The sequence below is a fragment of the Apus apus genome, chromosome 1 (genome assembly GCF_020740795.1).
Source record: "Apus apus isolate bApuApu2 chromosome 1, bApuApu2.pri.cur, whole genome shotgun sequence".
In the NCBI taxonomy this organism is placed as follows: Eukaryota; Metazoa; Chordata; class Aves; order Apodiformes; family Apodidae; genus Apus; species Apus apus.
Genome location: NC_067282.1, coordinates 979,073 through 991,677, shown reverse-complemented (window position 1 = coordinate 991,677; position 12,605 = coordinate 979,073). Strand labels below are relative to the sequence as shown.

Here is a 12,605-nt window from a genome sequence, read left to right as displayed (position 1 = left end):
GAAGGTGCAGAATCACAGCTGGTATTTCTTGGCCTTGCTTCTTATTTTGTGTGTTGCTGTGTGGCTAAAAAAGGAAGCTCTAGGAAAAATGACAAATCAAAGATACTAATTCTTTTCTTCAGAGAAACATTTCTCTGAAATGAGCTGCTGCCCAAATTCCTGCCTTCACCAGGTGCGGGGTGGAAAATGTGTTTGTTCTGCCCCTTTATGAGGTTCAGTATTAAATCTGAGGTCACTTATGTTTCCCCAGCATTGTCTGGAGGCAAATATTAGGAAAGACATGGAGCTGTTGGAGAGAGCCCAGAGGAGGCCTCGGAGATGATGGGAGGGCTGGAGCAGCTCTGCTCTGGAGCCAGGCTGGGAGAGTTGGGGTGTTCAGCCTGGAGAAGAGAAGGCTCCAGGGAGACCTGAGAGCACCTTCCAGTGCCTGAAGGGGCTCCAGGAAAACTGAGGAGGGAGCAATTGTTGATGCCCCATCCCTGGAAGCGTTCAAAGCCAGGTTGGATGGGGCATGGAGCAACCTGATCCAGTGAAAGATGCCCCTACCCATGACAGTAGGGTCGGATCTAGATGATCTTTAAGGTCCCTCCCAACCCAAACCAGTCTGGGATTCTATAAAAACCATTTTTGTTTTCAGCTAGATCTGCTCACAGAGAGTGACTAAATCTGGAGGAAGAGGATGTGTTCTTGACTAGCCTGGCAGGTTTATTCTGTGTCACTGTGGCTGTGTACCAGTGCTGTATCCATAACTGTTTCTCTGCCAGTTCCAGGAGTTGCATCAGGTCAACCTAAGAGGCTTGAGACTGATACCAAGTTCTCCAGGTTATCTGATCTCATGAGGTTGTCTGCTTGAGAAAATGAGTTGAAAGTCCCCTTCAGTCTAAGCAATTGAGATGAAGTTAGCTCAGCTTAGCCCTGTCCTCCTCCTCCAGCCCCTTCCCTCGCTTGCTCCTGGTGCTGTGTTTAGCTAGATCAAGCTCTAAAGCTTCTTGCTGTACACCTTGTTTATTTCTATTTTTATTGCAATTCTTTTAAGTTCTATCCTTGAATTACTGACCCAGCAGGAGGCACAGTATCCAGACATGGTGGCACCAGTGCCTTGCGCAGTAGAGGTACAGTCTGTGCTCAAACTGTGGTTGTCCTTAGATGCCTGAGAATCACACCATGATCAGGGTCACCATGCTCTCATTTCAGGGTGTGCAGTCACAGAGTTGTCAGGGTTGGAAGGGACCTCTGAAGATCATCTTAGTCCAACCCTCCTGCTAGAGCAGGGTGACATACAGCAGATCCCACAGGAACACATCCACATGGGTTTGGGATGTCTCCAGAGAAGGAGACTCCACATCCTCTCTGGGCTGCCTGTCCCAGGGCTCTGTCACCCTCACAGCAAAGAAGTTTTTCCTTATGTTCAGCTTAACCCTCCTGTGCTCCAGTTTGTGCCCGTTGCCCCTTGTCCTGTCATTGGACACTGCTGAGAAGAACCTGGACCCCACAGGCCACCAGCTTTCTGGAGACCATGCATCACGGGACCATGCGCCCCGTCTTCCTGTTGTAGTTTCTTACCTTGTGCCTGGGCACACAACTTCACTTGGTTAATTTTGAGATTTGTTCTTCCATCTGTCAGAAGAGGAACAATCATAGAATCATAAAATGGTTTGGGTTGGAAGGGACCCTAAAGATCACCAAATGCCAAGTCCCTCTGTACCTGCTCCTGCCCACGCAGGATTAAGGAACATTTTCCATGTGGCTTGGCCATCGGTAGCTGATTTCAGTTAGTGCTGTGATTAATATCCCCTCTGGCAGTGTTGAACGCTTAAAAATCTGCCCTTCCTGGTCAAAACCATGACATGGGTTTTGCCATTTGTGGCAGATCTTGAACCAGATGTCCTCAGTGACACTCAGGCTACGTCACATTCTTGCTGCCCGGGCGTGTTGCAGCTGCGTGAAAGTCGTTTCTTGCTTTTTGCTGTTATTAATTTTGATTCTAAATATCCCAAACTTGTGTGACTGATGATTCATGGGATTTCATACCTCTCCTACACAATGTTGGCTTCGTGTCCTTGTACTGGTTACCAGACTACTGCATTCCCTTACCTGGTGTGGTAGGGGCTGTCCATACCATGTCCTGCTTTCACCAAAAGTGGATTAATTTGTCAAAACTCTTCATCTGGCATGATATGATTAATCAACAACAAGCTCCAGGATTTCCCCAAGTTTACCCTCCCTTATGGGTAAGAAACTCCACTCAATCTTTCTGGTCATACAACAAAGTGGGGGTTACCAAGGAGTTCCTTCTGTTTATCATATTTATGGATTATGTTGGAAAGGGAGTAGCCAGGTGGATGGTCATATTTGCTGGTGACCTGGAATTATTCAGGACAATCAAACCTAAAACCAGCCATAACGTGCTGGGAGGAAACCTGACAGCATTGAAATGCTGTGTTTTTAAAAGGGTGATCAAATTTGTTGTTGCCAATTGCACATCCTACCTGTTCAAAGACTGGAGCAGGGAAATCATCCAAGATGTGGGCAGTTCTCTCCATCTCCAGAAAGGACCAGAAATGCTACGGAGAGAGTGATCAGGGCTGGGATGGTTTCCAGGCAAGGAGATAATCAATAGAAGTTGGACTTTGGGCTTGAAAAATCCACAGCCCATGCAAGGGAAATATGATGGGGGTGTGTACAATCATAAGTAGTGTAAAGAACAGGCAACCACTATTGTCGTGTGGGCTAAAAACCAAACAGAAGTCCTTACTTTTGCTCAAAGCCTGATTAAATCGTGTCTCTGTTACCACAAATGTTGTGGAAGTGGCTCTGGCTAGAAGTGACTGGTATTTGATGTGACAAGCTAATGGGAACTGTCCTCCCTGGATGCAGCTGAGTGCTGAGGATGCAGCCTCTGGAGATCCCTATCCTGCTTTAAAGTGACCATTTGGAGGTAGATCATACCCTACTTAAAACCCTTTCCAGAGCACTTGCTGTGCTGGCATCTCTCCATGACGTGTTACAGAGCTGGATGGACCTTTGCTGGCTCTCACCATAATGATTCTTGTAGTCCTAGAAGATAAACCAGTTTTAGGTCAGATAGCTTGAAGCTTCTATCAGCAATATGCAGTTGCTGTATTTCACACCGAATTCTTGCTTATGAAATTCAACATTATTTTTTTAATCTTGACCTGCACTGGGAGGTTTTTTTGTCAGTGACAAGGACAGTGGGATCAGTGCCCCCTCAGCAGTTTGCTGATGACACCAAACTGTGGGATGAGGTGACACCCTGGAGGGGAGGGATCCATCCAGAGGGACCTGGGCAGGCTGGAGAGGTGGGACTGTACAAACTGCATGAAGTTCAACAGGGCTAAGTGCAAGGTCCTGCACCTGGGTGGAGCATCCCAGACACAAATACAGGTTGGGTGGATCAAGAACAGCCCAGAGGAGAAGGACCTGGAGGTGATGGTGGATGAGAAGCTCAGCATGAGCTGGAGCCCAGAACCCACCCGTGTCCTGGGCTGTGTCACCAGCAGGGAGAGGGATTGTCCCCATCCCTGAAAGTGTTGAAGGGCAGGTTGGATGGGGCTGTGAGCAACCTGGTCTGGTGGGAGGTGTCCCTGCCCATGCAGGTCGTTGGGATTGGATGATCTTTAAGGTCCTTTCCAACCCAAACTGTTCCATGGTTCCAGAGCACAGGAAGAGTCCATTTCAGCAGGATCCTGGGGTATCAACCACTCCATTAGAGAGGTGCTTTCTGCCTTGTGCTCACACCTCTGGCACAGCACTGTCCAGAGCTCTCATTTTGGGTCTTTTCTGTGGATATTGTACTTCCTGTCCCTGCCTCCATGGTCTCCTGCATGTACAGAGTCTCAACCATGCCTGAAGATCTTGATTTAGATAAGACTAATACAAACAGTGACACAAGCCTCAGTGGTAACTGCACCTCAGCTCCAGTGGGAAGCAGCCTCCCTGTAGGTTTAAAATGTAATTCAGCAGAGGTTTGGCTTGTAGCAGAGAAAGACACTATGAATTAGGAAAAAGTAACTTAGGAGAAATACCTGTTCACCTCAACCAGTTTTGAAGCTGGCCCTGATAATAATAGCATTTTAAAATTTATTGGAGTTTGTCCAGAGACTTATCTTTAAACATCACTTGTCTGCCCCTTGTAGCAAGGATTGTGCATAGAACAGAGGGTGGGGAGAGCCTGGCCCAGGCTGCCCAGGGAAGCTGTGGCTGCCCCATCCCTGGCAGTGTTGAAGGGCAGGTTGGATGGGGCTTGGAGTAGCCTGGGCTGCTGGGAGGTGTCCCTGCCCATGGCAGGGGTGGGACTGGAGGATCTTGAAGGTCCCTTCCAACCCAAACCATTCTATGACTTTATGATTTATTTTTCCTAGCAGGATGTTAATATCAGTGTCACAGCAAACGTTGTCTCCCTTCCTTGGATGCTTGGACACCTGTGCAGGTGTGCTTGGTTCTTCCCAATGTTATGACAACTTGTCATCATGATACTGTATCACTCTGTTCTTCCTAATCCTTGGCATTCTTTGAAAGGCTGAAGTTTGACTGTGATATTTTGTCTTTAATCAGAGAAAGATTAAGCTGAAGGCAGTAGAAGAGGTTAATGTATCCTGGATTTACGTAGGTGTGTGGCATCTCATTTTATCTAATTGAAATCTGACAAGAACAATAATGAAGTCTGGAAACCCACAGCAGAGAACGTGGACCCTTCAGGGGGTGCTTGTTTTATGTTTCATATTCTAGAAATATCAAGGGAAATAGGAGTTTGCTTTCCACAAAATAAAGGAAGCTGCTCTTACTGTTCCTTTCTATTTCTTTAGGAAGCCAAGAATTCAGGAGAAACGCTGTACACTTCAATATCATAGAATCACAGAATGGTTTGGGTTGGAAGGGACCTTAAAGATCATCAGGTTCCAACCCCCCTGCATGGGCAGGGACACCTCCCAGCAGCCCAGGCTGCACAAGCCTCATCCAACCTGCCCTTCAACACCTCCAGGGATGGGGCAGCCACAGCTTCCCTGGGCAACCTGTTCCAGTGCCTTCCTACCCTTACAGGGAAGAATCTCTTCCTGATGTCTAACTAAAATCTACCCTCCAACTTCCTTCCACAGAGATTTTTCTTCTCTGAAGGGCTTTCACCCCCTCCACACCCATGCTTGGTTTTAATATTCTGTGCTGTTTGCCTCCCCCAGAAGAGCTGAAGTGCAAAAAGCCTGTGAAAATATTTCACTGTTACTCATCCTGTGTACTGGGCTCCAATCTAGCCTAATTATGTCACTGCCAAAATTAAGCACTACTCTTTTAGCCTCTCTGAGTGAGTATCAGCCTGAGAAACAGATTTTGCCTCAACTGAGTCATCAGGAAAATTCTGATTGCAGAGCCTTTTGTTGGGAATGGGGATACAAGGAGAGGACACAGCTGCATCTTTTGATGGGAGCAAAATATAAATTGGTTTGTCAACTGGACACCTTTGAGAGTCCTGGTTTATTTGGTGTCAGCAGGACTGGTCTTCTGCATTCACCCAAGAATTTAGGGGAGCTGCATTCCCAAAGGTGCTGGATACAACCTGACATTAGTCTTACAGGAGCAGCTAATTTAAGGTGTGATTTGTTGCAGTGCTTTGTGATGTCAAGAAACTGTGGCAGGAACTGGCTTTATTATAGAGAGGAGATGAGTCTCTCTTCTCATGGGGAGTGATGACTGTGATTCACCTTTGGGAAACGTGTTGCTGGAAAAATGTGTGACTGGAAAAAACAGCTGTTGTTTTACTGCCTCAGTTCAGGGTATTATTCCCTGTGGAGCACTGGCAGGAAGATGCCAGCTTTCAAAAAAGGAGGAAACCTCTCCATGTAGAAGTAGTTACTAGCCACAGTTAGAGGTGGTGTCCAAGTCTTTCATCAGAGAATCCTCTTTTTAACACAATAGTTTTGGTCCATCTCCAAAGCATCTTCTCTGCCCCTGGTGTCCACTGTCCCACACGACAGCCTGGTCTCCAAACTGACAAGACATGGATTTGACAGAGGGACCACTTGGTGGATCAGGAATTGGTTGGATGGCCACAGTCAGAGAGTTGTGGTCAATGGTTCAGTGTCCTAGTGGAGGGAAGAGATGAGTGGTGTCCCTCAGGGGTCAGCACTGGGACCGGTGCTGCTCAACATCTTTGTTGGAGACATGGTCAGTGGGATTGAGTGTCTGCTCAGCAGGTTTGCTGACAACACCAAGCTGTGAGGAGCAGCTGACACCCTAGAGGGAAGGGATCCATCCAGAGGGACCTGGACAGGCTGGAGAGAAGGGCCAGTGCCAACCTCATGAAGTTCACCAAGGCCAAGTGCAGGGTCCTGCCCCTGGGTCAGCACAACCCCAGGCACAAATCCAGGCTGGGGGGAGAGTGGCTGGAGAGCAGCCCTGAGGAGAAGGACTTGGGGGTGGGAGGAGATGAGAAGCTGGACATGAGCCCCCAGTGAGGGCTGGAGCCCAGAGGGGCAATTGTGTCCTGGGCTGCATCACAAGAAGTGGGGCCAGCAGGGCCAGGGAGGGGATTCTGCCCCTCTGCTCTGCTCTGCTGAGACCCCCTGGAGTGTTGTGTCCAGCTCTGGAGCCCTCAGCACAGGAGAGACATGGAGCTGTTGGAGAGGGGCCAGAGAAGGGCCATGGAGATGATGGGAGGGCTGGAGCAGCTCTGCTCTGGAGCCAGGCTGGGAGAGTTGGGGTGTTCAGCCTGGAGAAGAGAAGGCTCCAGGGAGACCTGAGAGCACCTTCCAGTGCCTGAAGGGGCTCCAGGAAAGCTGGGGAGGGGCTTTTCACCAGAGAGGGCAGTGACAGGACAAGGGGTGATGGTTTTAAACAGAAAGAGGGGAGATTGAGGTCAGACATCAGGAAGAAATTCTTCCCCATGAGGGCAGGAAGGCACTGGAACAGGTTGCCCAGGGAGGTTGTGGCTGCCCCCTCCCTGGAGGTGTTGAAGGGCAGGTTGGATGAGGCTTGTGCAGCCTGGGCTGGTGGGAGGTGTCGCTGCTCATGCAGGGGGGTTGGACTTGTGTTTGGCAAAAAATGTTATAGGAAAGGAAACCTTGCTTCTGGGCAGTAGCTCCCAAGAAATCTCCAATAACTTCACTGTCTTTAGCCAGATTTTACATTCCTGGGCTGTTTTGGGGTTTTTTGGATGACAGTGAAGCAGTGTTTCTGCGTGGGTCTGTATTATGGCTTCTAAAGGGATTGCAGCAAACTGGGAATAAGTGCAAAACCTGGAGCAAACTGGAGCCTGAAAGCCAGTCCTTGTGAGGAAGTGTTCTGCCTGCATCTGTGTCATGATCCTTAATTTAAAATACAATTTTTGAAGATCATACCTTTCGTTCTTAGCTTTGCAAATAATTTTAACTTTTTGGACTCACTGCCTTTTTACTCGTGTTGCTGGATTTGACAGCATCTTTCCTAATGAAATATTTTTATTATGGGGTATTTTACCAGCCCGTGGAGCTCTCAGGGCCCAGAGGAAGGCAGCTTGAGAAGTATTTATTGTTCTTTATTGCCATGTGGTTCTCATGGCCTTTACACTTAACTGAAGCAGAACAGGTATGGAAGCTCAGGCTGAATTCATTTGGCTTTGCTCTTTTCCTGCACAGCCCTGATGTTGCCCTACGTGCAGTATTTAAATCCTAGACCTGTGTACAAATCCATTAATTTTAACCATTGCAGGAACTTCCAGGGAACTTGAGCTGTAATTAAAACCTGCTGCTCTTAATTGAAACTGTGGATTTTATTTATTCTGCTCCCAAGAGTGTTTCTAAGTTTTTTTTCTGTATACCAACCACTGCTGTGTTCTCTCCATAGTTTTTATTCCAGCCAGTCAACCATCAGGGCAGGTTGACTTTCTGTTTGAATGGTATTTCTTCCAAAAATTAGAGGGGATTTCCAGGAAAGTTGTCACCTCATGACAAGTAGTACATGGTAAACTAGTAGTAACCTTCAGTAAGTAGCTGACTGCTTTTCAGTGCTGTGCTATCAAGGTGACTTCTGAGAGGGACCTGTTCTTTTTTTAATTATGATTCATGGGCTGAGTCATAATTTTAGGATGGCTCCCTGTGTTCCAGGCACTGGAGTGTTCCCAGTTATGGCAGCATCAGGCCATTAAATACAAAGGTATTTAATGACTTTTGACACTGACTTTTGAAGTGTCTGACCTGTGGGCCACTGTAAATTGGAAGATTTGGGACAGGATCACTCTGTGTCCTGTTCCCTTCCTTTTCCCCTGGCTTAGGTCTGTGTGGTTTAATTCACTGTTGTTCCATCTTCTTTGGGATTGCTTCATGGAGTGCACACTGCTTGAAGTTCAACCAGGCCAAGTGCAGGGTCCTGCACCTGGGTGGGTTATCCCAAGCACAATTACAGGTTGGGTGGAGAATGGATGGAAAACAGCCCAGAGGAGAAGAACCTGGGGGTGATGGTGGATGAGAAGCTCAACATGAGCTGGAGCCCAGAACCCACCCGTGTCCTGGGCTGTGTCACCAGCAGCGTGAGCAGCAGGGCCAGGGAGGGGATTGTCCCCTCTGCTCTGCTCTGCTGAGACCCCCCCTGCAGGGCTGGGAACAGCTCTGGGGTCCCCAGCACAGGAAGGACACGGAGCTGTTGGAGAGAGGCCAGAGGAGGCCCCGGAGATGCTGGGAGGGCTGGAGCAGCTCTGCTCTGGAGCCAGGCTGGGAGAGTTGGGGTGTTGAGCCTGGAGAAGAGAAGGCTCCAGGGAGACCTGAGAGCACCTTCTAGGGCCTGAAGGGGCTCCAGGAAAGCTGGGGAGGGGCTTGGGACAAGGGCAGGGAGGGCTGGGAGCAGGGGGAAGGGTTTCCAGCTGGCAGAGGGAGCTGGAGCTGAGATGTGAGGGAGAAATTCTGGGCTGTGAGGGTGGGGAGAGCCTGGCCCAGGTTGCCCAGAGAAGCTGTGGCTGCCCCATCCCTGGCAGTGTTGAAGGGCAGGTTGGATGGGGCTTAGAGCAGCCTGGGCTGCTGGGAGGTGTCCCTGCCCATGCAGGGGGTTGGATCTAGATGATCTTTAAGGTCCTTCCAATTCAAACCATTCTGTGATTTAAGAGGAAAACATTCTCCTCTGTGTCTCCTCGGGTTCCCCTGAGCATCTTTGTGGTCTCCTCGGCAGGAGCAACAATTAGGGAAGAAAAGAGGGATTTCCTTACTGACCATAAGATTGTACTTGTATGGGAATTTCACTGACGCATCATTTGCTTCCTAACCTGTTTTGTAACACCAGTCTGTTCCCTTCAAGGTAGGTAATTGGCCTGGATGCCAATTTAAAGGAAAGATTTTTAAAATACCTCTGACTGATGGGTTTTTTTTGGTGTGTGTGTCTTGCAGCCCTGGAAGAAAACGGGATTTCTCACCAGTGCTTTGGAGCCAGTACTTTGAATCTATGGAGGATGTTGTGGTAGAAAATGAAACTGGCAAGGATATATCCTTTTTTTTTTCCACACTGAACTTTCACCCCAGTCACTGAGAATAAGAATACAACATGTTGTTGAGTTTATTGGGGTTCTCTTCATCTTTTTCATGTGTTTCTTCTCATCTTCCATATTTAATTTTCTAGGGAATCACCATCAGTAACTAGAACAATCCCATCTAAGCTGACAAAACTGGCAGGGTCAGTTCCTGGTATTGCTTCTTTGGGAATCCTTAATTTTAAAAAGTCTTTCAAATAGTTTAATAACATATTTTGTAGGGAAATACTCATGAGTTCCCACAATTTCAACCATATCAGGATCAAAGCTGTTTATAGATTTTTATTGCCAACAGATGAACTTGTGAACTGTATGTTCAGGATCAGTATCAGCAACACAGCAGACAAACCTCAACACTAAAAGTTAATATATACCTGCAAATTTCTAAATGCTCTTCTACAGCTGGTCCCAGGAAGTTCTGCTCCTGTGCACACACAAAGAAATGTGTGATCTTTAAGGTCCCTTCCAATCCAAACTGTTCTACTGGGGTTGTTCAGCCTGGAGAAGAGAAGGCTCTAGGGAGACCTGAGAGCACCTTCCAGGGCCTGAAGGGGCTCCAGGAAAGCTGGGGAGGGGCTTGGGACAAGGGCAGGGAGGGCTGGGAGCAGGGGGAAGGGTTTCCAGCTGGAAGAGGGAGCTGGAGCTGAGATGTGAGGGAGAAATTCTGGGCTGTGAGGGTGGGGAGAGCCTGGCCCAGGTTGCCCAGGGAAGCTGTGGCTGCCCCATCCCTGGCAGTGTTGAAGGGCAGGTTGGATGGGGCTTGGAGTAACATGGTCTAGTGGGAGGTGTCCCTGCCCATGGCAGGGGGTTGGATCTAGATGATCTTGAAAGTCCCTTCCAACCCAAACCAGTCTGGGATTTTGATTCTAGGATCTGCACCCCCAGGAATCATGAAATCATTGAATCAAGACATGTGGTTACAAGCACACACAGCCTCTTCTGGGACTGCAGGATCTCCAAATTGTCCCCATCTCCTCTGTGAGACGTGGATGCCACCCATGCTGCTTCTGCTAGTGCAAATGACACTGAGAAAGCACCCCATGAGGCTGCTCATTCACACCCAAGCTGTGGGTCCCTAGTTCTTGCACCCCAAATTGCCAGTCCAGTAGCTGAGGTGCAGACAAGGAAGCTTCTCCTGGCCAAGGTGGAGGCAGTGGTGCCATCATGAAGTCTTCTGGTGTTGTCAAGCCAGATTTTGACTGCTGCTGTCTCCTTTCCAAGGTCTCTGTCCCTTTTACAAGTGTTCATGTTGCTTTTATACTACTTTTCAAGCTGACTGCTCTTTGCCAGTCTTCCAGTTACTGTTTAATCCAGCTGATGGCACTCATCCTCTTCAGCATGCTCAAACCACTGCTGTTATCCGGACCAGTTGCTAAGTGGGAGCTGTGGGAGCATCCCAGCAAGTACAGTGTGTGAAGGTACTGGGACAAGACTTCCCTACAGCTCTGACCAGAGCAGTTTGAGAGGTGCTTCCAGGTCTTTTGTCCTAATTACAAAAAGAAAACATTTTAATCTGTGTTTCATTAACACAGCCTTGCTGTAGGAAGAGGTGCCTCAGTTTTTGGCATCCATGCTCCAGCTCAGCCATTAGGAAAGCCAAACTTTCCAGCTATTTCTTTCCAAATCCCAATGTAGTAGTTCTTTTTCTGAGCAGCATGTGATGCTCTGGAAGGAGAGAATTCTCTCCCCTTGTTTTGCTCAGCTTGTCATTATTAGGGGTTTATTAACTGCATCTGTCCAATTGATCCTGGGAATCCTTCATGATCTGCACCTTGGCTGCCTTTGCAAGGGCAGCGTGCACCTCTGAGGCTGCATCAGTAATGAAAAATAAGAAGGATAATGGGCCTATTTGGATAGGTGGTGAGCAGAAGCATCCTAAATGGAAGCAAATCTTAGTTATTTAGGATGTTTTGTGTCACCTGGGACCTTTAAAAGAAGCTTGAGCTCCTGTAGGATAGGCTGTGGACAGATGTGTGCCGTGAAAGCAGCTGAATTCTGCCCCATCACCTCTTGCTGCTCCATGACCAAGTCCAGGAGATGAACCTGTCCAAGCTGGCATAGCAACTGTAGGTGGAATGGTGTGGGGAGCACCTGCACCAGATGTTTGCAGCCAGCAGATCCAGAGGGCACTGCAATAGTCAGCAGGAAAACAATGAGCAGCCTCTGTAGCTACAGGTAGCACAGTTAGGTTCAGAGGGATGCTTTTGTCCACCCCAAGGAGAGAAGGAGAACAGCAGAAGGACCTGATGTGACTTGTCTGATCTGTTGGTCACAGATTCAGGCACTGAACACAGATTTCACAACTCCCACTTCTGTGCCTTTCCCTAAGGGATGTTTTTAAGGATAGTTACACTGAGTTTTTAGACTTTAGCTGCCCTAGAGAAGCATCTTTGCTGTTTATGCTCCAGAGAGTAATTATAGTGCCTGAAAAATCTTGTTTACGGGCTTATGTGACATTTTTCCTTGGAAGTAATAAGAAAATACAGCACATCCAAATGAGCTGCTCCCATGTGCATGCTGATCATGGTTTGTTTTTCTCCTGTTAGTTGTTCAATTCACTGTTTTGTTTGGGGGGGGGGGGAGAAGGGTGTAGAGGGATGTGTGGATTACAGGGGGGAGGAGGTCTAGGCATCAGGAAACCAACTCTTGAAGCTTAAATAAAGTGGGTAAAGTTTTGTGCTTGTTGATCAGAGGGAGAAATGAGGCCTTGGTACCCAAAAGTAAAACCAAAACACCACTAGGTGTTACAGACTCCAAAATACTTCCAGGTAGATGATTTCAAATAACTAAATGTCCTTAACTGGTCATACACTTTTCGAATTTACAAGAGTGGATTGGAGGGGCCTGTTCTGCTGCTGTTACATGGTGGAGGCCATTCTGCTCTTTCCTGGGCTGTATTTACTGTAAGTAAGCTGCTGCTTTATAGAAATATATATATACATGTATATGCAAATATATTCCTCTGAGCATGGAATGCAACTAACCATTCAGCTCTGCTAAGCATGGGAAAATCCATTCAGAAAACTGAACTGATGATAATGACTGATAATAAATCTCATCATCTGACTCAAGTCTTCTAAAATATTTCACTGACAGTGTA

The 12,605-nt window shown here is 47.8% G+C and overlaps 1 protein-coding gene across 1 annotated transcript in view; it reads left to right on the top strand.

Moving 5' to 3' along the window:
* The window catches only part of PPME1 (protein phosphatase methylesterase 1), a 39,847-nt gene that overhangs the window by 10,011 nt on the left and 17,231 nt on the right, over window positions 1-12,605 (top strand). Inside the window, exons 2-3 of the mRNA XM_051608762.1 lie at window positions 9,366-9,460; window positions 12,317-12,408. Of these exons, the coding sequence (XP_051464722.1) occupies window positions 9,366-9,460; window positions 12,317-12,408 (187 nt within the window). The remainder of the gene's footprint in view (window positions 1-9,365; window positions 9,461-12,316; window positions 12,409-12,605) is intronic.